This window comes from Acipenser ruthenus, chromosome 2 (genome assembly GCF_902713425.1).
Source record: "Acipenser ruthenus chromosome 2, fAciRut3.2 maternal haplotype, whole genome shotgun sequence".
NCBI lineage: Eukaryota > Metazoa > Chordata > Actinopteri > Acipenseriformes > Acipenseridae > Acipenser > Acipenser ruthenus.
The window spans coordinates 44,963,288-44,990,012 of record NC_081190.1 but is presented as its reverse complement, the minus strand read 5'-3'; the positions used below and the strand labels follow the sequence as shown (position 1 = coordinate 44,990,012).

At 39.3% G+C, this 26,725-nt stretch overlaps 1 protein-coding gene across 2 annotated transcripts in view; it reads right to left on the bottom strand.

Moving 5' to 3' along the window:
• Positions 1-8,401, bottom strand: part of LOC117408967 (AN1-type zinc finger protein 5-like) — a 33,156-nt gene extending 24,755 nt beyond the window's left edge. Inside the window, exons 1-2 of one of the 2 annotated variants that reach the window (XM_058996417.1) lie at positions 8,218-8,401; positions 6,311-6,418 (exon numbers count right to left, since the gene is read on the bottom strand). In XM_058996417.1, the coding sequence (XP_058852400.1) occupies positions 6,311-6,325 (15 nt within the window). In that variant the 5' untranslated portion in view covers positions 6,326-6,418; positions 8,218-8,401. The remainder of the gene's footprint in view (positions 1-6,310; positions 6,419-8,217) is intronic. The other variant, XM_034014441.3, reaches the window with a different exon arrangement.
• Positions 8,402-26,725: the final 18,324 nt, after the last annotated feature.

Sequence of the window (26,725 nt, the reverse complement as noted above, 5' to 3'; positions counted from 1 at the left end):
AATGTGTGTCTTTTCGTTCACATAAAGTCAGAAAAAAACAACATATGAATCCAAATTAACATGTATTTATACTAAAGTAATACAAAAATGACTACAAAAGATTTAGAAGTGAGTAGTGTTTCGAGATTTACGATTATACTGTAAATCACTTTCACGAATCAGCCCCCAAATGTAGTCTCCAGAAACAGGACGAGGCAGGACAAGTCATGCACATGCTTACGCTTTGTGGAAGTAGTTGTCACATAAATAATATTCTATATGGTTGTCAGTAGGTAGATGCAGAGGCTGTGTCATAGGATGAAGTAGTCCCTAGCAACGCATGGACGCCATTTCACAGAGGGGAAACTAGATTTTTGCCATATTGTTATCGTTTCTGTCCGACTGAGAAACCTGTTTTTACCTTTCAAAACATTAAGCCATATGGATATAATTAGTGCTGTTTTTATTCTTTCAAAAACAGCATAAATAAATTTCTAAACATTTCTTTTTTTTAATTCACAACTTTTTTTTTTCAGTCGTAGCCTACTGCATAGTAGTAGCTTCTGCATGCGAGTTGTATTATTTGTAGTTAAAATAATATAGGCTACTTATTGATTACTAAAAAAAGTTATGCTAATAACGTACATTATCTCACATTTTAAATATTCTAATAAACTTTACTGTGATCATGGGACTGTGGAGTTTTGCTTTTGTTGTTCCGATATATATGGTTGTTGCACCATTAAAAGACTTAAGTAACTTGCACTTGATCACACGTGTGCTTGCAAGAATAAGTGGAAAACCCGTTTGTCAGTGTTGTTCCATAGTTATGGAATATACAACAAAACGTTTTTTCCACTTATCACAAGTAAAACTGGACATGTACTGTGTCCCACATTTTATATTTTAAAACCTACATACTATATGAAAATCTATCTAAGAGAAACTGATGTCATACAAAAGGATTATTGTAAAATTGTGGAACTTTTAATTTCTTCTTGAAATAAAGATTGAATATCTCAAAACTGTTTGGGATACACATTACTGTTCTTTGTCTGAATGATTTATTTATTTAACCCAGCTTGTTATACTACGTTCCTGCTACCCGCCACGTTGTCACAAGCGAAACGTTTTCCCTTGTGGCTCAATTTTTCCCCGAAGTTCGCCACGGTGGCGAAGGCTTTGAAAAATACACTTGTGTAAGACTGCCAGCACATTCAACGTGTGCTGGTAGATTAATCAATACAGACTGTTTAGTTTGATTTCATTTTGCCCAATGAAAGCTCTTTAGCTTGATCACATAACATATGCATGCCACAAATGTTGTGTTTGGCAGGAGGACAGAGGCTCTAATTAGAAATAGTTAGCAGACAGTTATTATTTTAAAGAGAAGGATTTGTCTCACTATGATTTACTGAGTTAATGTCAGAACTGATGCAATATTACTGTCAGTAGTCACCGGTGAAAGGACACGAAACATACACTAATAGATAGCACTGTCTACTGGCAAAATTTTGCTTTATCGTTCTGTAGTGGAAAGAAAACCACGTCACAGTCAAAATAATGTAAAGGATTATGCAGTACATGAGTATCTCTGCAAACCTATTCAGAATTTAGGAAATCTGTAATGAAGCTTTTTCACGTGGGACTAAGTTTGGCATTTATTAAATGGGAATCAGAGTTATAGTGCAATTTAAATATAATATTTATGTGTATTGTAAATGGTAGGGTCTGGCATTTAAATATCTACATTGCCTTGCTGAAACAGTATGTTTATAACTTGTTTATAGTACTGTTAAGTGGCTAAAGTTTTTCCAGTGTGCCTAAAAAATGTTAAGCTACCTTTAGCCACAGTGGCTAACTAAATGAAGTCTTAGAAGGAATGTAGTTATGGTATAATAAAGATCTGCAGTGGTGTTGGTTGTTACAGAGCTGTGTATCAGGGGAGCACCCAGGACCTAGTCTCATCCGTCAACAGGGGGGGAATGTGCTAATAAAGTTCAGTGAAGTTCAATCTCGTCTCCGTGTCGCATACATTACAGGCACCACACTAAAGAACATGCTGTCACAACCAACCCATTGAAGAGTATCGAGAGCTGAAACAAGTATTTTAAGCAAACCAATTTCTCACATAAAGGAATAAATCAACAGTGGTTTCACAGGATTATTATTTTTTGTCCGTTACGCAAACTGAAAACGCAGCATAAGGGCCTGAATACAGCGTCATTTTTCCAGGTAACAACGTAAACATTCAACAGCGCTGGCGAGAACCCTGAATATCTATATATCGATCCATCTCTATAGATATATGTACAGTGCCTAAAGTAAGTATTCACCCCCCCCCCCCCCCCCCCCGGACGTTTTCACAGTTTGTTGTGTTACAACCTGAACTCTTGATGCATTTAAATTTGATTTTTTTTCCTTTGATTTACACAACCTACTCAACACTGAAGAGGCAAGAGAATTTTTTATTGTGAAACAGTTAATGAAAAATAAAAAAAACTGTGCAATATTCACCCATTCTTCTTGGCAAAATTGTTCAAGTTGGATGGGGATCGTTGGTGGACAGCAATCTTCAAGTCTTCATTGTCCTGCTGAAAGGCGAATCTCCATCCCAGTCTCAGGTCTTTTGCAGACTGAAGCATGTTTTCCTCAAGGATTTGCCTGTATTTAGTGCCATCCATTTTGCCCTCTACCCTGACAAGCTTCCCAATCCCTGCCGATGAAAAGCATCCCCACAGCATGATGCTGCCACCACCATGCTTCACAGTATGGATGGTGTTACCTGGGTGATGTGCTGTGTTGGGTTTGTGCCAGACATAACACTTTGCATTTATGCCAAAAAGTTCAATTTTTTGTTTCATCGGACCACAGAATCTTTTGCCACATCTTTTCAGAGTCTCCCACATGCCTTTTTGCAAATTCCAACCAGGATTTTACATGGGCTTTTTTCAGAAATGGCTTCCTTCTTGCCACTCTTCCATACAGGCCAGATTTGTGGAGTACCTGAGCTATTGTTGACACATGGACAGTTTCTTCCATCTCAGCCATGGAGCTCTGTAGGACTTTCAGAGTTGTGATTGGCTTCTTGCTGGCTTCTCTGACCAATGTCCTACTTACCCGGCTGCTCAGTTTGGGAGGACGGCCTGCTCTAAGCAGATTCTGGGTGGTGCCGTATACCTTCCACTTCTTAATGATCAACTTGACTGTGCTCCAAGGGATATTCAATGGCTTTGAAATCTTTTTGTACCCCTCCCCTGATCTGTGCCTTTCCACAACTTTATCTCAGAGTTGTTTTGAAAGCTCCTTGGTCTTCATGGTAGTATCTTTGCTTTGAATGCACTACCCAACTGTGGGACCTTACAGAGACAGGTATTTAATCTGACATCATGTGAACCATTTTTATTGCACACAGATGGACTCCATTTAACTTATTGTGTGAACTCTGAAGGCAATTGGTTGCACCACAGCTTATTTAGGAGTGCCATAGCAAAGGGGGTGAATACTTATCTAAAAGTCTTTTCAAATTTTTATTTTTAATTGATTTGTTTTTTCACCTTCCCCCCCCCCCCCCCCCATTTGTTCACACATTGAAAGTGTTGAGTAGGTTGTGTAAATCAAAGGGAAAAAAAATCCCATTTAAATACATCAAGATTTCAGGTTGTAACACAACAAACATACTTACCATAGGCACTGTATATATTTACACTGCCCTACTATTGTGGGGCTGTCATAATAATTGCACATACAGCAATCTACCCATTTAAAAAAAAAAAAAAAATAGGATTTGTATTTCAATCTCATTGCACTGAAACAGTATATAACAAGCTTGGGGTTTCTCAGTATTTAAATACTAAGCAAAGCAAATTCATTCCTTCATTCAAATCCAAAACAGCATTTGCTCCACTGCAAAGTCTGCACCACTTGAAATAAAACAAAGAAAAAGCATACTAATGAAAAATATACAAGCAAACAAGCCATATTTTCCCCCAAAAGCAACAATCAGCTAATGATGCTTAACGACGGTGTCTTTCAACTCCTATTCCAGCTGACCATTGCAAAATCTGCACATCATTATTTTGTCACTGTCAGTTGCGCGGTTTAAGCATTTTAGAAACAAACATCACTTCTCTATCACAATTTTAATTCCCATACAGCTTGCTTCAAATTCTACATCTGCGCAAGTGCTAGTCAAAGCTTCCGTTTTCTTTCAGACTGTGTCTATGGTAATGGCTGAGCCTTGACAACTACGATTGCAAGCATTTATTTAAAGTATTTTTTGTATAAACCTCACAATTTAAAAATGTCACTTTGTTTTATAATGATTTTTCGTGTTATTGTACTGATGGCATATCAAATGCTTAGATGACAGATATGGTTGCATTCTTGTAGAAATTAAGGATAAAACAAAATACATTGACAAGGAATTGCATTAGTTCCATTACTTAATTGTGCATAAGGTGGTTTCAGTAAATACTTTCCGATTTAAATATAGGCCTATCATACATATATATATTATATATATATATAATTGTGTCAAATAAACCACTACCAAATAAGACCATTTGCTACCTACTTTCCAGGCACGTAGCAAATCCTCACTACTGCCTTAACAAGTTAACTTCTAGACCTGTTAAAGGCCATTAAATGTATTTAAAAAAATAATTGTAGGTGTAATAAGTAGGGCTTCTGATTTTCGGTTTTAACCGATAAAACACCCCCGATACATAAAAAATGAAAATCGGTGGATAGCCAATAAACACTGGAAAAACTGTGGAAATGGTTAATCTATTCATGTTGACTTTACCCTTTTCCCATTAAAAAAAAAAAAAAAAACTACTACAAAAATAATAATAAATACATTTCCCAGTGCTGCTGGGCAAATGTTCCGCCTTCCTGACTTGTATCTATTAATGATTCGTTCTGAATATTTTAAACCCGCCCCAACTACTGAGTGACAGCACATTCCTACATTTCTACTGGAGACTCCACTTGCAAGATTTAAAACGAGATTACAATCAGGAATGGAGGCTTGTTAGCGGGATTTAAAGATGTATTACAGTTAAGATACGGTGGATTTAAAACAGAATTGTGGCGAAATGTACAAAAATGCCTACACATGAAAACAAAAAAAAAGAATGTGCCCGTGACCATAGGGATTTCGTTGTGGAAGACAGCCAAGGAAAGAAGGTACAACTTAAGTGTGCAAGTACTGTCGAGTTACTACTATACATTTTGACAGAAAAAAAAACAAAACAAAAAAAACGCAAGTTTTTCATACAGTATATCAAAAACGAAAGCTGATTTACATAAAACTAAAAAATAGCAAAAAATACACACCGAAAAATACAATTAATAAAAATCGGACAGAAGCCCTAAATAAGCAACTGAAAATGGCGGAGCCACACACGTGACTCAGCATCTAAGTCAGCATGCAGCTTGTCGTTACAAAAAATCTACTAAGAACATTTTTTTGTGCCAAATGTAATCTAGGTGATCAAAATAATGATATTATGAGATTGCTATTATACTTTGAGAAATAACAGGTTTCACAGAAGTGTAGTGAACAAAAAAGTTTAATATTATTATTTGTTTATTTAGCAGACGCCTTTATCCAAGACGACTTACAGAGACTAGGGTGTGTGAACTATGCATCAGCTACAGTCACTTACTACGTCTCACCTGAAAGACAGAGCACAAGAAGATTAAGTGACTTGCTCAGGGTCACACAATGAGGGCAGCAGTGTGGAGTAGTGGATAGGGCTCTGGACTCTTGACCGGAGGGGCGTGGGTTCAATCCCAGGTGGTGGACACTGCTGCTGTACCCTTGAGCAAGGTACTTCACCTAGATTGCTCCAGTAAAAACCCAACTGTATAAATGGGTAATTGTATGTAACAATAATGTGATATCTTGTAACAATTGTAAGTCGCCCTGGATAAGGGCGTCTGCTAAGAAATAAATAATGATAATATAATAATGAGTCAGTGGTTGAGGTGGGATTTGAACCGGGGACCTCCTGGTTACAAGCCCTTTTCTTTAACCACTGGACCACACAGCCTCCTAATATATATGTTATTGTTACAATGTTTAGTTAACACTGATGGTTGTGTATTGTATAGCTTTGTATTTTTGGTTTAAAATATTGTTAATACTTTAAAACTATTCAAAATATATCGAAATGTAATACCCGCACAAATGCCCAAAACTAGCCCAAAAATTAGGCACCCGCCCAAGCCATAAACCACAAAACAAAAAATACAAGCCCAATCTGGCAACACTGTCTGTTGCTCACCCCCCTCAAGATTCTCAGGTGTCCCTGGAAAGCCTAACCTCCATCACGTGCATGCCTGGTGACTGAAATATCTTTCTGCAGCTCTCAGTCACATGGGCGCGGGCTTTAGTTCCGCCTGTCACAAGGCTGCAGTGTGACGCGTTGATCTGGAGGCACAGATACATAAAACCCAGTCAACAGGAGCTTCTGAAAACATTATCTATTTTTATCTCAGAGGCTGCATGCCTGGCAGACAGTTCCTACACAGAACCGCAGCCTTGAACTGCAGTACGGTATTTCTCTTTGCCTCCATCCCCGACCTGTGCCGAAAAGGGTAGAATAATCTGCACAGCAGCTTCTTGTAGTGGGAGTTACATATTAATCATTTAGCAGTGCATACCATGGTGGAAATGTAAACACCATCAAACCCCCTGACTTCGGCGAGAAACGAAAAGCAAAAAAAAAAAAAAAAGGCATAACAAAACTGCGACTGGCAATTCCCCCACAAGCCAAACCTGACCGCATATTGCTAACATCATAAATCTTCTGACACAATAATAGAAACAGTACTTTCTGTGGACATCTTAAATATCACAGAACATGGTATGGTGTTTACGAATAGCGTACAATTAACTGAGCCTGACAAAAACTCGCACAAGTAAATTCGTTGTAAACGCTATCAGTTGCCACAGCTACCCTTTCAAAGCCATTGAAAACGAGCTGCTAAATCTGCGTCAAGGACTGGAACAAAGTTCATCGTACTTCACCAGCGTCACGAGTCAGTACTGCATTGCTATACATTCAACTGGTGTTTGTAAATAACCACCAGACATTCATTTTTATACAACTAAGAAGCCAGACCCTAATCAACAGTAAATCCCAGGTACTTGCGTCAAACGTAGTATATTGCTTTGCTGGCTGACCCCAATTCTTTATCCCTTCAAAAAAAGCAGATAACCAGTCATCACGGTCCAACTGCTCCACTACTCTGGGACATACAGTAATAAATTAACCAATCTAATTAGTTTATTTTGAATTGTATTTATTATTTCAATAAAAAACAAGACCCTAGAATTAAAAAAAAAAAAAAAAAACTGGCATCAAGCCAAAACGTGCTTGTGCATTTCTCTTTTGCTGATCTGGCACAACCTGAAAACTGTCGAGAACTTTACAAAAGAAAACAAATGTAGACAAACGTTTAAAATACTTAATGGCTAGCTAACGTAACACCACAGTAGAGTAAAAAAAAAAAAAAAGTACAATATTACTTCCGTCGGTTTGTAGGCTGTATGTTACTTGTTAGAAAACAGACAGGCCTTAATGTAACGGAGCCCTTCAAAATCACTGAGTCATGGATGGTAAGCAACGTAACAGTTTAAATTTACACCAAAAATACAAACATTCGATTAAATACACATCTTTAAATACCACTATACCCTCTAAATGCAATTGTAACCATAACACTTGCTACAAAAATGTTATTACTTCAATCACAATTTTATTTCATGTGAGGCTCTCCGTGCTTTGTCCATATTTTCTTTGTTTCCTATCTCTTCCTGTTTTGACACAGTAACACACGGTCTGGACAATCTAGTTTCTTCTTGAGAGAATCTCTTACACGTTTCCCAAAAAACATAATAGTTCACTAAGAATGTCTGATAGCCATTATGGATTTTAAAAAACGATATTTTTACTGGTATAATTTCCCCAAGCTATTATAGCCACTATTGCTACGGGAAAACATCTGCCTTCTTTGTTTAACCATACCATATACCAGAACACCATACCCCTGTGCAGTTAAATTTTTTCAATACGGTAGCCTGTTTGAGGTCTTATTCTTTTTTCTGTTTCACTTTTTGTTTTATCTTTCGGCTTGATCATGTTCAGAGACTATGACAACGTGACTTCATTGATTCCGTTTTGTTAACTCAGGATACACAAATAGATTTTTTCCCCTTCAGCTTACCTGTTCAATTGACTTCAGAGTAGTCTGTATCCCGATTTCCCTCTGCAGATATGTGGTGGTTGACTATCTATATTATTTGTAAGCAATCTCTTTTCAGAGCTTCGTGATTGTCCTTGCAACGGTCTCCCGTGCCCCTGGATCCTATAATATTAATTCAGCGTCTGTCTGGTTTCTTTCTGTTTGTTTCCTTCTTTAGTAAAAGGAGTGGCGCTGACGTCACCAAAACTGAAAGAACTCACCTGATTGGACAGTCAGCATGCACAGACAGGCAGGGCAATGAAAACAGTCATCATCATCTCTAGAATGCCACAGAAGGCATACAGTGTTACACAGACACACATACTGAGCAATAATCCCTGGTGATTGGGAAATAGAGTGGGAACATACATTACATAGCGTACTACATGTCTGAAATACATGTACATAATACAAATTTTAATTAAAAAAACAGTTGTTTAGTTTGTATGCCAAGATAATGACAAGTGTTTTTTTTGTTTTGTTTTTAATACTGCAGTTTGACATTATTTTTATTACCTTTGTACAGGCTGAGAAAAAAAAGTTATTTTTTTCTTTGTGCATGAGTTAGAACCCGCTTACCATGTATCAACAGATCTCTTATAAAGCACCAGTACATACATGGACATTGCCTGTTATACCCAACGTTCGCTATCACTTATATGTTAATGATTTTAATGAGTAAACCATCTCACAAGACCAAAGATGCCACAAGATGTTATCCATTTTCTAGGAATGATTAACAACTAGGGGTAGTCTGTTGCCCTTTTAACCCCAGTCAGACTGTTTACTAAACGTCATGGTCCTGCTGAATAGATAATTGTTCCCCTACAACATGATCATTTTGTCACAAAATCAGCAAATGCTGATGTGTAATTAACTGTTTTTTATGGTATTTTTGACTAGGAATCCTAGTCAGAGTAAAAAGAAAAGCAAATTTAAAGGATGTATCTGAATAATGGGCACACCCTTACAATACTCTTAAACCAGTTTAAGGCAAGTTAACCCTGATAAAAAACATATCAGGTCGGTTAAAATTAGTCCTTAATCGAAAACTTATACCGAAGCATTTAAACCACAAAAAGACAATGCCCTTGTGGTCAAATAGGCCTGTGCAGTCCAACTGAGGGATATTGAGGATGGAATTCGGATTAAGATTTTAGGAGGGGTTTTTGGGAGAGGGCAAATATTACCCTACTGAACAAAATGTTAACTGTTCTGTGATGTTGCTGTGATTGATGAATCCTGAAAGATTCTTTCATTTCAGCAAGTTCCTCCTGTTAAAATATTTTAATACAAATAAAAAACACATTCTGGTAGCTACTCTTACATAATGTATGCTATGCTACATGTAAAAGAGACACAGTTCCAATCGTAAATTACTTCCATGGCTAAAGTATGCACTGCTGCAATACTGAACCAGTATTGTTTGTGAGAGAGTGGATTTCTGACTGCTGTCCTCACATGCAACTCGACAGCTGTGACCTATGGCCTATTTGCCTTCACACATGGTTGTAGTTATTCTGGTTGAAAGTCTATGTGTTTCGACTGACCTGTTTGAATACTGGGCTTGTTGGTGCAGTGATCTTCGCTGTACTAGTACTGTAGCCTCTGTTTGTCATTCTTTTGTCATGCTTGGCGCAGCATCTTAAACAGTAGTAATGCATGGACTAATATTTGGTTTGCTCTTCTTTGTTTTGTTGTATTGTGTAACTGTTAACACTGTGTTACAATTATTATTCAGCAGATGCAAATCACTTGCCTTTGAAGTGGCTGATGCCCTGGCAGGTGTGGCCAAATGGTTACTGACTAACACAAGAGTAAGAACAACTGCAATAACAAACCCTACAGAACTTTCATGTGAAATGAGCACTTTTCGTTGAGGATGGAATGAAGTAAGGCTGTATGACGAAAATTTGAATAGATGGGTACTGTAGCTAGATAATAATATCTAGTGTCAACCAAATGAAGAATCTATAATGTATACTCTTTTTGTGATACTCATTCTTTAATTACTATACATGACTTTACAAATTACATTTATAATTCTACCCATATACAAAGATAACATTATACCCAGAACACACAAAGATAACAGTTTGCAAACAATAGCTAGATTAATTCTTTAATTAACAATTTTTAGTTCTAATATTTTCAATGCAAGGATGTGATAGTAAACACAACTAAACAATTCCTGTTGTTTATGTCTTATCTGTCCAAATGATAATTTTCTATTTAGGTTACGTTAATGTTATGTTAAAAAAAAAAAAAACACACAAAAAAGGAAGTTGCCATTCTCAAATAAATAAAAGGTTCTGTTATTACTGTATTTACAATGAACACACTTATTATTATTTGTTTATTTAGCAGATGCCTTTATCCAAGGCGACTTACAGAGACTTGGGTGTATGAACTATGCACCAGAGTCACTTACAATTACGTCTCACCTGAAAGACGGCGCACAAGGAGGTTAAGTGACTTGCTCAGGGTCACGCAATGAGTCAGTGGCTGAGCTGGGATTTGAACCAGGGACCTCCTGATTACAAGCCCTTTTCTTTAACCACTGGAACACATAGCCTCCTACTTTGGCAATAACTTCGATTGACCTGGTAACACACAGCTTCATTGATTTAACAAGAGGCCAAGTTTTTATTTACAGTAATTTTAACAAGAAAAGGATGTCTCAACAATACAGTTGGAGCTGACAGCAAAATACTGATTTCATACAATTGACATACTTCATGAAAACAGACATGCTCCAAATCTGCAATGTAATACCAATCATACTGGGTTTAGTTGGGGAAAACAGGGAAAATAAACTAGCTAAAGGACTTAACTTCACTGCTAAACACATTGTATTTCACTGGCTTACAGTCATGAGAAAAATAAATAATTCAAACCACCTGTCTTGAAGATTATTTCCAAATGAAGATGGTTGAGTTTGTTTCTGCCAAACCAAAATCGAAAAATAAACTGTGGCAGGGCTGAGGCCCTGCACGTGTAAATCATATGTTTTTGTTGGGTTTATAAACAAAATGTGTTTCATGTCCACATGCCCTTTAAAAATGGTCTTAAATGCCAGTTCTTGGTTCTTCATCATCAACCAGCTTGAAGCACATGACTGTGTGGATATCCAGGGTGTGTGAAACAGATACGCGACCACTGTGTGTTTAACCGTGGTCGTGAGAACCACAAGGACCACAGCATGTTTTAGTGCTTTAGTGGGAGCAGTGCTGATCCATTGTTTGACCAACTTATTTTTTAGCTGTTATTGGCGTTTTTGTATAATTAATGTACATGTGTGTGTATGTCCTCCTGCACTACGCCTACCATTTCTGGTACCATAGTGGCGGCCACCTACCACTGCAACCCCTGTAAATTCTGTCAAAAAAACCTGGACGCCTGAGCAGTGTTTCAACCTCTAAATGTCACTCTTGTCAATCAGCGGATACCCACACAGTAACAGAACACCCCTATTACATAAACAAACAGTCAGGTTTTTTTTAGGTTTCTTGGAGACAGAGCAGACCGCCTTTTAGGTATGGCACAATACATCTGTCTGTCTACATGGATCAACTCTATCAGAGACAGCCTACTGTAACTAAACAAAAAAAAAAAAAAAAAAAAGAAGAAGAATGAAAAACATTTTACCTTTTTAATATTACTCGTCTGTAACATTATCTTTCTGCTTTGACACCTAATATGCTTGCAATTTTTATACAAAAGTTCACGGGGCATGAGCTGGGGTGAAGGATAAGGCAGAAGAAGCAGCAAGAAGCAGTTAGTAGGACAAAGTGGTCACTGACTGAGGGCGACGATGCCGACACAACCCAGGGGCAGAGGACCCAGCAACCGAAACGGGATAGAAAAGATGGTCGCTGACTGAGGGCGACGATGCCGACACATCTCAGGGGCGAAGGACCCAGCAACCGAAGACAGGATAGAAAAGAGGTCGCTGACTGAGGGCGACGATGCCGACACATCCCAGGGGCAGAGGATCCAGCAACCGAAAACACATATGAGGGTTATGACTCGGAGAGCCGCCCCTCGAGAGGAGATGAGAGAGGTACCCAGCATCTGAGACTTCTGTAAGGGGCACTCGTAAAACCCCTGATTGGCCGAGACATCACGCTGCCTGGGACCTGAAAGAGAGACAGAATAGAACAGAGCTTTGAGTGAGGTAAGATGAGCGCAGGAGCTGCTACAGGACAGAGTTTGGCCGGGGGTCCGCTCTGACTCACATGGTGAGAAACCCCCTGAAGGTAAGGGAGGTGGATGCCTAGCCCTGAGGTCGGGGAAGTGAGACTCACTTGCCCCCCAAAGGATGGACCCCCGGCACCTCACGAAAACTCCCACACCGTGAGACAAACAAAAGACTGCACATGCCAACGCATAACAAACAAAAGACCAGAAGGACAAACAGGACAAACAGAGGGAGATTAGTAATTTGTTAGTAGGATGTGACTATGTGTATACCTGCCGCTCAGTGGAGAGGAAAAAACTCCTTGAGTCCGATTAGGGGAAAACCTCTGGTGGCCCCGGCGGACAGGAAGCCCCCACTCCAGGCATACTAGTGATTTTTACGCAGCAGTCTGGACCAGCTGACGGAACTTGGATACTAAAAGTGGAGGCAGAAGGGGAGCTGGAACTGACAGTTGAGGTAGCAGCTGGAATTGAACGAACGTGTGTAAATTGACTGCTGGGGAAGCTCAGCACACTTTGTGCTCCATTTTCTGGAATGGAGGGCCGAGATGAGATGTTGACTATCCTATGTCAGTTAATACGGGATCGATCTGCGGTCTGCTACTATTATGTCTGCTTGAAATGGAAAAGGTGAACTCACATTCAGAGACTGGGTTTCACAACTCCAGTTATTCTCCTAGTCAGATTTCCAGTCTCACACCGCATCTCTCACCATGTATTAATGCTGTAATATTTGAGAGGATGTGTGGACATATGAATAGATTGCGGAGAAAGTCAAGCACCTCGTATTTTTTGATTAGATGGGGATTAGCATTAGCCTTGACTGCGGAATGCTTCCACGATCTGCGTATTGGAGGAAAGCGGAAGCGTTGGAAGATCTGGAGTAGTGCACGTACAGATTTAGACTGTAAACTAAAGCAACTTTGCATGCTATAATAGTGAGTAGATCTGAAGAGGGAGCAGAGATCTGCTGTAGTGAGGAGCAATTAACAGAAGAGGACGGGATCTGCTGAACAGTGCAGAGATCTGCTGAAGCAGTGATTTGTAATAGTGAACGGTGGACAGCCATTGGTAGAGTGTGGTGGTCTGCTGCAGAGAGCAGAGATCTGCTGAATGCGGTGGATATTGGACTTAGAGTATTAAAGTGATTTAGATGAAGCCAGAGATGGGGCAGAGATGAAGAATGCATAGATCTCAGGCCGCTGTAGAACCAGAGAGGATGAAGGCGGCGTTGCTCTGAGGCTGCTGCAAAACCTATTGACTTGGTCGGGAGCAGTCTATGAGTGTATTGTCTATTGCAGGATAGGAGGGCACTTGACTGAAATGTTGATAGTTGTAGGACATAATTTCCGTATCTGACTAGCAGCTCACGCTGATGAAATGATAACTTTGAAGGCTGAATAAAGTGCCTTGGTGAAATTTGTTGGTTTGGAGGAGAGGAGCCAGATGAGGAAGCACGAATCCGGGAACAGGAAGAGGTCGCTGGAATGGATGCCTGATGCAGGGAAGCTGAAAGTTAATGTGACTGTAGATTCTGAGCATCTCAGAAAGCTGATAAGTGCGTGGCTTCATGACCAGGTCCTCAAAGGGGCAGGTAGAGTTGAAATTGAAGAATGTCAGTTTATATAGGTAGATAAAAAGGTCGAGGCAGGAGGGGAACTCCCAAGAATCCATCAGAGTGAGAACAAGCTCTTCAGAAAGCACCTGTAGCTCCTCTTTTTCCCCTGGGACACACATTGCCCTTCCTTAAATGCGCTTTACTTGCTCATATCTGCCCCGTATTTTACTGCATTTAATCCTGTACTTCAAAGTTCTATAATCTGTCAAGTGTTTAATGTATTTGCTTACGACTGTAAGTCACCCTGGATAAGGGCATCTGCCAAGAAACAAACAATAATAGCAAACCGGCTTTTAAAAAAAAACAGAACTTGTGGTATTATACTGCCATCCAGAGGTTACGATTGGAATTAACCATTGACTTGAGTTAAGCAGGGTAGAATATGAGGTTATTGCGATTAAGAAACCTTGTCTATGTATAACAACGTTTGCTTATTCCCTTAGATTTAAATAAATGTCCTAGACATGTTAGGACAGTTAGTCATGTATATGAATAAGTTAACGCAGTACTTAGATGTCATGATTCGGCGCGTTGAATTCGTCTCCACCAGTTGTGAAAGCGCAGCAACAGGAAGCCAGAAGACTGCAGTACTGAGGCACAGAGCACGCTGAGCCTGATGAAGCTGCCTGGTCACCATAACAACAAACCACTCCCCGCAGTCAGTCAATGAGGGCGTTGCCGTGGTAACCATGGTCTGTAAGGCGCGGGTGGAAAAGTTGCAGTGCAGCACTATCGTTGGAGCATGTTGTGCCCAATCAAACCACGAGCCGCCACTGGTTGAAATGGGCAGGATACGTCTTTTAAAAGGTTGAACGTAGCTGATGGAGGTCCAGGGCAGGATCTTCTAATGGAACGGTAATTGTGCTGGCTCTGTGGAAGTGGGGGGGGGGGGGGGGGCCTCTGATTGCGGGCGAGGAGGAAGAAAGATTCCCCAAACAAAGCTTTGTGGTGGATTTAATAAAGCTAAAGTAAGGCAATCGCTGACAACGGGAATGTTGACGTCTTGTTGAAGGAGCTTATAAGTTTAGCAGAGAACCAGTCTTTCTGATAAAGTTGCAGACAGGTTGAGAAATGAAGCTGCGCTTTGAACGGCGCTGTTGCTAAGGAAGAGACTGGATGGAACAGGAAAGACAAACGTTGGAGCTCTTGAAGCCGAAAAGAGAAGCCGACTGAAAAGAAGGATCACCTGAGCAGGTAGGAAAATTATTGATAATAGCAGTGCAGAGAAATGACCTGCAGTGAGCGAGGCAACGAAGTTTAGATATTTAGTGGTGGATCACGAAACGACAGCGTCTGAGCGTTTGCTACAAAAACGAAACACTATACAGAAAAGGTGCAGGTGATCAGGGCTTAAATGGATGCTAATGAACAGGAGCTTAGAAAATTAGAAGATTAGAGGCCCCCAACTCCACGCCCCTTGAACCACACAAGCTAACATTTAGTGTGCATGACAAAACTTGATCTAAGCAGAAACCTCAATAGAGAATTAAACAGAACATGTAATTGGATATTAAACTGGTAATACAATAAATATTCAGAAAACTATGATTTTATAAAATATCCATTTGAGTCTACCTGTCGCTGCTTGAGATTCAATAGATTCAGAAAGTTTGCCAGCTAAAGCATATTAAACAAATGTTTACCGGTTGTGATGTACAGGCATTTGTGTAGTTAATCTTGTGAGACATAAAAAAAAAAACACAAACTACAAAAAACTCCATGTAAATCAGGTGAACAAGCACTCATCTGCAGTTTTAAAAATATGACAAGAACAGTTCAAAGCAGGAACATAGTGTCAAGCTTGTGTTACAATTAAAGCACTTGAGATTTATAAACAGAAAGCTATTTTGGTTTCACGATAATGCTGACTTGATCAATACGATTAATTTAATCTTGTCAGGCAGCACGATATTTTTAGTTTGATACCACCCCCAGAGTGGAGGCGTTTTCAATACAGATAACAGAGGAGCTCTAGTAATCTTGTTCACTCTGTATTTAGCACTATAAAAATGAGGGGTTGGAGGTCATGTGTGTGTGTGGCGGGGGTGGGGGGCATTTAATTATGCAATGTAGGAAGGGAGTTGTGGCACGGTAGCCTCCCAGCCCAGATGATAATGCAAGGACAGAGACCCAGACACAGAAAGCTACACAGTTAAATTGCGCTAATGCACTTTTTAATCAACAAATAAACAAAAACAAAACAGTACAAAAACTAACAAAACCACACTGGTCTAAATAAAAGGCACAAGGGCCAAAACAAATGGTTTGACAAAAACTCACAAAAATGTAAACAAAACAGACAGCACTGAACATGGAACTGTACTGTGATTCTTGAAATGTATTTTTGTTTACGACTGTAAGTCACCCTGGATAAGGGCATCTGCTAAGAAATAAATAATAATAATACGGAACACTAACCTTCACCTTCACCACCACCACCACCACCATTAATTCTCAACACTAACCAAGCTAACACCCGTGATCACCTTATTTATACACCTGTGGATTATTGAATCACTTATTTAATCCATGGCTCCAGCCATATTCCCACGTGTTTTTGCAGGCAGGGAGGATTTTATCTCCCTTATTGCCACCCAATATCGCCCCCCACCCCACAACACACATGCTTCAGTAGGGCTTTCGCCCTTCACACAGTATATAGAATTTGACAGGGTTGGGGTTTTAGTCAGATTATGGCTACAATGGCAGGTGTCTGGCAAAAAAACAAAGATTAAGCTATTTTTTACTACTACGTCATGAAATGACATTGCATTTTTACACATGCATAAGTGGATATAGGTCTTGTTGATTTTATTATTGATTGCTCTAAATTTAACATACACCTGCGGTGGAGGAAGAATATCATAACTTGCTTATTGTCATGGCTGGGCAAATAACTTGAGAAATTAGTTTGTGTTAAACATGACATTCTCCAGTCTGTGCATAAGCAAATAACCTAACTAAATGATGCTGAGTTTTTCTTTTCAAACTCTCTCTTTCTACCTTTGTTCTGAGTATGTTTGTCACAAACTCTGTTTGGTTAAGCAACCCTTTTTTTTCTATACTAATATTGTCCTGTGTCTCAATGGAGACAGTTCTTTCATGCTTTGCAGATGGCTGGATTGCATATGGCTTTTTAAGGTCCTTGGACAATAGAAGGCCCAACTCATTCAGTAATTCACTGGGGCAGTTTGTTTTTTTTAACATCTGCAATGAATTCCCCTATGCCTGGGGCAGGACACAGACATGAGTAGGACACTAATTTATACCATTTAACACAGACAGTGCATATTGTACGTGCACCTTTTAGCTGTTTTTCCTTTAACAGGTGCAGGAGTACAATCAAGAACCAGCATGGCCTGAACTGTTCCAAACTGCAGTCATATGGTCAGCCCAGCTGTGGTGTTTTCAAAGGAAAACATGAATAGGATTAGTAGAAACCAGTGATTATGCAGAACTACCCAAATGGGATGAACCCTTCAGTAGCACATGTCAGAATGGGATGACTGGATATTCAAGGGATAACAGTATCAAGCATGAACTGAGGGCAAAGGAATTCAATCTCTGCCCTAAACTTACTTTTGGGTAAATGAAAGGCTACAGCAGCTATTGATTATATGATGGAAGGGCAGTGTGACGGGGGACTGCCCCGTCTTTATGAACGTGGTTGGGACTGGCAGGGAGGGGGTTAAAATTCCTCCCTGCCAGGAAAACATGTGAGAATGTGGCTGGAGCCCTAATTGAATAATCAGCAATTATTGATTAATTGGGCTCCAGCCACAGGGGATAAAAGCCAGGGGAGCGGTCCTGGCTAGGAGGAGAGTGTTCTAGAAGGAGAAGAGTGTTTTTGTGTGTGCTGTGTGTTTTGTTAGTGTTTGAAAACCAGTGAAGGCAACGCCCAGCCTGGAAACTTTATTTGTAAGTTTTGTTTTGTGTTTTCTGTTTAAAACCTTTTTGTTTGGCCCTTGTGCCTGTTTATTTTGTATTTTTTGTTATTAAAAAGCTTTATTTTTAACATTAAACTGTCTCTGAGCCTCAACCTCGGTCATTTCCTGTCACAGGCAGTTACTGCAATTACATAAGGTTCCCAACCCTGTGTCCTTCTGGAGAAGACTGAGACTTTTTATATGGCAATTCTAATGATTAAGAACTCAAACGAAGCTCTTATAAACTGAGCATGCTGTCTTTTCCTTTTCAGTGTTTGGATTCAGACAGTGAACAGGACACCATGTTGTCTTGCCTACTGTCATTTTTAAATGAGTCTCTTTATTCTGTCATCCATTTATAGTAAAGCCACATTCCTGAGTCACCTTCCTGATGCCAGAATGCTACTTCCTGAAGCACAATTATAAAACAAAGTAGATATATGAACTGTATGTGTGGCATACAGACAGTCTCCACATAACCATAATTTATGATGCCCTTGGCACAATTAAATAAGCAGTTATTTAGAATATACTGCACATAAAATCTAAGTGTGATGTTGTGACAGGCTAGCTGCAGGGGTGACGTCAGGCCAGAAAGAAACACACAGACAGACAGTACTGGAGTTGAAACTGAGATGCAATTGCTGCGCTCAGTGTTTAATGAAACAAATAAAAGATTTAAACAAAAACAGCACACAGCACTTTACGCCAAAATAAATAGATAAACTAAACTGACTAACACTTAAACAAATGGTGGACTAACAGACAAACAAACACTGTAAGTAAAAATAAACAAACAAGTATCGTGCTGGTCCTACCAGCACGCAATAGCAGTTGTTATTAAAATACTTTATTTCTCCTCCTCTCTCTCCCATTCACTACTCACCGAACACCCAACCCCGAGTGAGTGAGATGTGCATCTATATATACAATTGTGCTGGGATTCAATTACCAATTAATTATTCACTTGAATCCCAGCACGTGAACTAAATCTGTGCAACCCTATGCTCACATATTATTAAATACTTTAAATGCACGTGAAGTGATACAATTATACATTTTTAAACACTCGTGCTCATTACCCACATTATATCCTGTGTACCAACTACAATACACCAACATTAACACACGCAACCTACAACATAAAACACAAAAATACACAAATGTACATAAAGACGGTCACACAGAAAAGAAAGCCCTCATACACCCCCTGATTATGATACACTATACAATGTGGCAAAGAAGATCCTTAGCAAGTTTCATCACATTCTAAACAATGGTTCTCCACCTGCCTCCACTATATCTCCCAGGGGACCTGCATCTCCAGCACAGGAGAGTAGAAAACTACTTGCAGGCCTTAAATGAAATTAATTAATTGGATATTTCTGGTTTAGTAAGTTTAGTGGGTGTGTTTTTCATTTCTGATTAAATCTTGCTAATAATGATTTGGAGTAAAGAGCTTTTTAATCCATTTGTTGAAAAAAAGGAAACAGGTTAATTGTAGGAGATTCACTGCTGTTTACAAGGTACCATTTAATAACTATAAGTGTTTAATTTGTCATGTAAAAAAAAAAAACCTTAATAAATAAATAAATCATAATAAATAAATAACATTAATTCAGATTGTACAGCAATTGCTTGCATATTTTTCCATTCATAGTTACATAATTCCATTGTTTATCCTCCTGGTTCTTTAGTCAGTGGTCAGTAATAGGTGCTGCTATAATCAAACCAACACAGAAGCTCACATTCCCCCTGCTGTCAATTGCAAAAAACAGCCTCCACATGACATTCAGACACAATCTGCTGTTAGCATGCTTGTCTCAGAACTACAGTTGAGCTGCAACAAAACTCACAACTCATGGCAACTATATCATAATACAGTGGAATAAAAGTAATATTGTATTGTGTGTAAACAAACATGTTTTAAAATTATTATTATTATTTGTTTATTTTAGGAGACGCCTTTATCCAAGGCAACAGAGACTAGGGTGTGTGAACTATGCATCAGCTGCAGAGTCCCTTACAATTACATCTCACCCGAAAGATGGAGCACAAGGAGGTTAAGTGACTTGCTCAGGGTCACACAATGAGTCAGTGGCTGAGGTGGGATTTGAACCGGTGACTTCCTGGTTACAAGCTCTTTTCTTTAACCACTGGACCACACAGCCTCGCTGAAAAGTAGTGCTTCATTCCATTTTTTTTTATTCACAAGTGGGTTGTTAGCACAATTTTTTTAAAAGAAAAATGCCTGTTAATGTACAATGGCTTTGTGAATTTCCCCTTTATTGTACTTTTTAGTGATCATTTACATTTTTTTATGGAAAAGTTTCATAAGAGTCAGTACAATAGGCTATAATATTGTACTTTGATTAAGGGTATTAAAGATAAAAACACTAGACACTAGATTATTTCATTGTGACATTATTTGAGGTCTTGTCTTTGACAAAGGGTGTCTTTTGATCAATAGTGTATCTGATCCATTTACCTAACCTGTGTCATAAAGGATAAGTCAGAGAAATAGCCTTTACCTTCGTTACTTTAAAGAAAAATGATATCTGTTGTGTTTCTTTTTTTTTTTTTTACTTGGGGATACCAGTGAATTCTGCAATTATTTCTGCAATAACCACCAGCTAATCTCTTTTACCACCAAGACACTCCTCTATTATCAGCAGTGGACCACCTTGAGTATTGAGGCAGCAGTGTGGAGTAGTGGTTAGGGCTCTGGACTCTTGACCGGAGGGTCGTGGGTTCAATCCCCGGTAGGGACACTGCTGCTGTACCCTTGAGCAAGGTACTTTACCTAGATTGCTCCAGTAAAAACCCAACTGTATAAATGGGTAATTGTATGTCAAAATAATGTGATCTCTTGTAACAATTGTAAGGCGCCCTGGATAAGGGCGTCTGCTAAGAAATAAATAATAATAATAATAATAATATTAGCTGGCCCTTACTTGTAGAAACCTGCTCCTATTGATTAATACTGACTGTGCTATGACGTCAATTCCAGCTGGGGAATACTGTGCTTAGTTAACAGCTCAGTGTTTTGAAAGAATTTGGTTATGCAACTGTGTGTAAAACTGGAAATGTAAAAAAAAAAATAAATAATGACTCAAGTGGAATTGTCAGCTATACACACTTGCATGTCACAACAGGAAGTGCTTTTTTGGAAGCACTGTAGAGGTTTTCAAATTATTACCATAAGATAAAACCTAGAAATCTGAACTTCCTGGAGATCTGCATCTTTCATTAATTACTATGTTGTACTACACAGCTTCAAAGAAGTAAGATCCAAAGCCAGATAGTGATAACTGACATATTAAGGATGAAGGCTTTACACAGATGTGCACTAAATGGTGCTGGTTATTACTTTTATAAAGACACTTTGGCTGTATTCTGATCACAGTGCAAATGCGAGTGCAAGAGCGAACGGCACTTGCCCCTGATTCTGTGGTGCATACATGGAGCGAAGACGTAAAAAAACCCCACTGCCCTGAAATGGTATTCTGAAGACATGTCTTGCACCATTATAGAGCGCTTGCCCTATTGCCATGGGTTGGCATAAATTTCGGGGCATGGTATCATTAACATATTCGCTGAAATGATTTTCACGGCAATTATTACAAGTGAAAAATATTTACGTGCATGTTATTTGTTTATTTAGCAGACGCCTTTATCCAAGGCGACTTACAGAGACTCGGGTGTGTGAACGATGCATCAGTTGCAGAGTCACTTACAATTACGTCTCACCCGAAAGACAGAGCACAAGGAGGTTAAGTGACTTGCTCAGAGTCACACAAAGAATCAGTGGCTGAGGTGGGATTTGAACCGGGGACCTTCTGGTTACAAGCCCTTTTTTTTAACCACTGGACCACACAGCCTCCTATTATATGGAGAGCAGCATAACAACAGCGCCACTTCTGTATCTGTATGTCTGTCCTTCCTTTCCCTGGTGCTAGTGCTGTGTGTGCGTGCATGTATCATGTGCAACTGTAAACGAGTTAACTGCTGTGTAAACCTGACACAATGTATTTGCTTTGTTTCCATGATTGAAATAAGTCACTACTATAGGCAGACTTGAAACAAGATATCGGTTTGGTTGCCTGATAATGTACAAGCTTAACTAGTTTGAAACATTGGCTCCGAGAATCAAAAGTGTCTTCCGTCAGTCGTGAATTTGTGGAGGACTGGCAGCACACAACGATGTGTACTGCTCAGCTAAATAAACATGGGGTTCAGTCCCGAAATAATAAGCACAGTATTTAAACACACACCATACACAAACACGAGTCCAAGTCCAGGGTGAGTGCTATCAGTGCTAGTGGTGCAAATACAGTTTATCTGTGAACAATAGTTCAGTGTTGTCCGGGTTTGTGCTGGCCTTAAGCAACAGCTCTGGATCATGTTATCTAATAAAATAACAAACCGTACAATTAGAACCGACAAAACAAACAAACACTAAACACTCATAGTAATATTTTGCTAGTCCTTTAGCGTTCTCTTAACCATAAACAAAGAAACAGATCATCTAGCCCTGTCCCCTATTTGTACCTTCAGGCACGCCCCCTTGGTTAGCGAGTACAGCCGTTATCTGCAGTTGTCTCATCGATTACCCTCTGGGGCAATGACTTAATGTACCGCAGCTGTGCCCCCTTTCTAGATGGACGACTTCCACCTAACCCTAGGAATTAATTGGTAGGCCATCCAGTCCAGGGCACTTTGTTCCCTTTACCTGCGGCCTCACAGGTCGGGAGGGAGCTTTATCACCAAGAATCATTCTGTCTCTGTCACACTTTGTTACACTGATCGACAATGACTTCTCCAGACTGCTCGAAAATCCGCTCTGATCATTGTGTAGGGAAAAAAGTTATCTTTTTATGTGTATTACTCTGCTGTTACCACCTCAAAGAGGAAGGCCTTTGGTGAAGTGAGAGTGAAGCTTCGCTCCCAGGGAGTGGACATTTCTTGGTGTTTCCAGCTGTTTTGAAGATTAATCATAGAGGGTAGCATCTGTCTTTCACTACTCCTGAAGAGGTCGATTTTTTTCTTTGCTCAACATTTTCAGGAAACAACGGGGGCTATTGATCCCTTAGCCCAGATGGAACATCATTGTCGATGGACTAACTTTGCTCCAGATTACGATTGAAAGTGGAAACATTTTGCTGTTTTTTTATGATTGACAGTGACCTATCAGGTTTGCACATTTACACTTGCTGTTTCTTGATATTGTTATCTGTTTTATCTGTCTTGTCTCCCCCATTTCCCTCTTGCCAAGGGTTGGGGAAAAGAAAAGAAAAATTAATAAAAATAACTGTTCACAAAAAAAGTGACAGATTAACAAACCTGGTATGCAAATGGGAACCCATATGGTAATGAAGCAAATGACAGTTTTTACATCATTCCAGGATGTCAAACAATCCACTGGTGGAATGAAAGGTAGAATAGGTGGAGTAAACTGAACAGACGTGGTGGGTAGGAGAAAGATAGATAGAAGAACAGTACGCATAATGGAAAAAATAAATTAAGCCGGTGCTTCAGAACAACAGAGAGAATCAAATACTCTATACAAACTACAGAACACTTTCTTAGACACAAGTATGTGACGTTTACGGAACACTTTATTTTTCACCTTTGGGTGTTATATGTGAATGATAATAATGTGTGTGTGTGTGTGTATATATATATATATATATATATATATATATATATACAGTGCCTTGCGAAAGTATTCGGCCCCCTTGAACTTTGCGACCTTTTGCCACATTTCAGGCTTCAAACATAAAGATATGAAATTGTAATTTTTTGTGAAGAATCAACAACAAGTGGGACACAATCATGAAGTGGAACGAAATTTATTGGATATTTCAAACTTTTTTAACAAATAAAAAACTGAAAAATTGGGAGTGCAAAATTATTCAGCCCCTTTACTTTCAGTGCAGCAAACTCTCTCCAGAAGTTCAGTGAGGGTCTCTGAATGATCCAATGTTGACCTAAATGACTAATGATGATAAATAGAATCCACCTGTGTGTAATCAAGTCTCCGTATAAATGCACCTGCACTGTGATAGTCTCAGAGGTCCGTTTAAAGCGCAGAGAGCATCATGAAGAACAAGGAACACACCAGGCAGGTCCGAGATACTGTTGTGGAGAAGTTTAAAGCCGGATTTGGATACAAAAAGATTTCCCAAGCTTTAAACATCCCAAGGAGCACTGTGCAAGCGATAATATTGAAATGGAAGGAGTATCAGACCACTGCAAATCTACCAAGACCTGGCCGTCCCTCTAAACTTTCAGCTCATACAAGGAGAAGACTGATCAGAGATGCAGCCAAGAGGCCCATGATCACTCTGGATGAACTGCAGAGATCTACAGCTGAGGTGGGAGACTCTGTCCATAGGACAACAATCAGTCGTATACTGCACAAATCTGGCCTTTATGGAAGAGTGGCAAGAAGAAAGCCATTTCTTAAAGATATCCATAAAAAGTGTCGTTTACAGTTTGCCACAAGCCACCTGGGAGACACACCAAACATGTGGAAGAAGGTGCTCTGGTCAGATGAAACCAAAATCGAACTTTTTGGCAACAATGCAAAATGTTATGTTTGGCGTAAAAGCAACACAGCTCATCACCCTGAACACACCATCCCCACTGTAAAACATGGTGGTGGCAGCATCATGGTTTGGGCCTGCTTTTCTTCAGCAGGGACAGGGAAGATGGTTAAAATTGATGGGAAGATGGATGGAGCCAAATACAGGACCATTCTGGAAGAAAACCTGATGGAGTCTGCAAAAGACCTGAGACTGGGACGGAGATTTGTCTTCCAACAAGACAATGATCCAAAACATAAAGCAAAATCTACAATGGAATGGTTCACAAATAAACATATCCAGGTGTTAGAATGGCCAAGTCAAAGTCCAGACCTGAATCCAATCGAGAATCTGTAGAAAGAACTGAAAACTGCTGTTCACAAATGCTCTCCATCCAACCTCACTGAGCTCGAGCTGTTTTGCAAGGAGGAATGGGCAAAAATGTCAGTCTCTCGATGTGCAAAACTGATAGAGACATACCCCAAGCGACTTACAGCTGTAATCGCAGCAAAAGGTGGCGCTACAAAGTATTAACTTAAGGGGGCTGAATAATTTTGCACGCCCAATTTTTCAGTTTTTTATTTGTTAAAAAAGTTTGAAATATCCAATAAATTTCGTTCCACTTCATGATTGTGTCCCACTTGTTGTTGATTCTTCACAAAAAATTACAGTTTCATATCTTTATGTTTGAAGCCTGAAATGTGGCAAAAGGTCGCAAAGTTCAAGGGGGCCGAATACTTTCGCAAGGCACTGTATATATATATAATAGATGGGCTTCAGTGAGGAAAATAATTCCATCTAGGGTTTCTGTGACGTCATAAATTACAAGACGAAGGTCGAGTAATTTATAAACTGTCACAGAAACCCGAGATGGAATTGTTTTCCTGCAATTCACTGAAGAGGCCCATCTGTTATTTTTTATAATACATGGATACCCTTGTGATGCTGTTATTAAAGAAGACGAGGTTCAGCAGTACAGTTGGGTTTTTTTTTTTAATTTAGTTTTTCAGTGCTGTACAGACGTTCTATGTCATTATCCGTTTGTGCTTCAGCTTTATTTGGAGGATGCTTTTACCTTGTTTTAATATCCTGTTCCTCTCCAGTTTTAATTTATCAAATGAACAGCAGGGCATTGCAACGTATATGATTGTATAATGATGACTGTATCAAATGTATTAAAAACATATTTTAACCCTTTTGATCTATTCATCTTAACGAAGATTATGGATCCAACAGTGTACGGGGAAAGATTACTGTACAAGACAAGGGGAAAATACCCTGAGAAGGCCACGAAGGGGGAAAAATTCATCATACGGAGGCGTGCAGAACAATATGTGGTTCAAGGCAATTCAAATCTTGGATGGGTTGCAAATAGCTATAAATTCAAATTAAATTAAATTTCACAAAACCCCAAATTGTATAGCTAACTTATCTGGAGATGTTGTGGTGGCTGTATTTGCCAAATAAATAATAGGCTAATATTATTTTTGTCGCTTTACAGTGTTGATGACCATTCGTTTCATGTTCAGTAATGTCTAAAGTATCTTCACTACAACGAAAACATAATTAGCCAACATAACTTATTTTCAGCAACAGATGCTACTGTACTCTTATTAGCCTAATATATTGTTGGATAGCTGTATATTAACTTTGTATTTCACCAAACCTTTCGTTTAACAAAACTCACAGATATTCATCCTTAGTAACCTATCTCAACTAGAAAAAAGCAGGCATGGCTAACTACAGGACTACGGTTGAAAATCACTGCCATAGCTGAATATGTGTTTACAATTGCGTCTAAATGTTTTTTTCCTTATTCTTTTCTTTTGTTTATTAGACGGAGAGCTCCATTATCTACGTAAGAAGGTTACAGAGCCATCAATGAAGGTGAAGGTGGTCAAAGGCACTGAAGAGGCAGACCGTCTCTTCCTGGAATTTCATGCAAGTGCTACAGGGGCACACTGTTGCCAACACAGAACCAGAGAGGCAATTTCCTCCAGATGTTACTGGCCTGGAATGAGTTCCGATATTGATAATTGGGTAAGTGCTTTTTGATGGGTGTACATGACCCACACCAGTATCCAATAGAATAACTAGAGAGGTCAATCGGTTTTTGGTTATAGAAATAAATAAATTAAAAGGAAGTTTAAACAACAGCT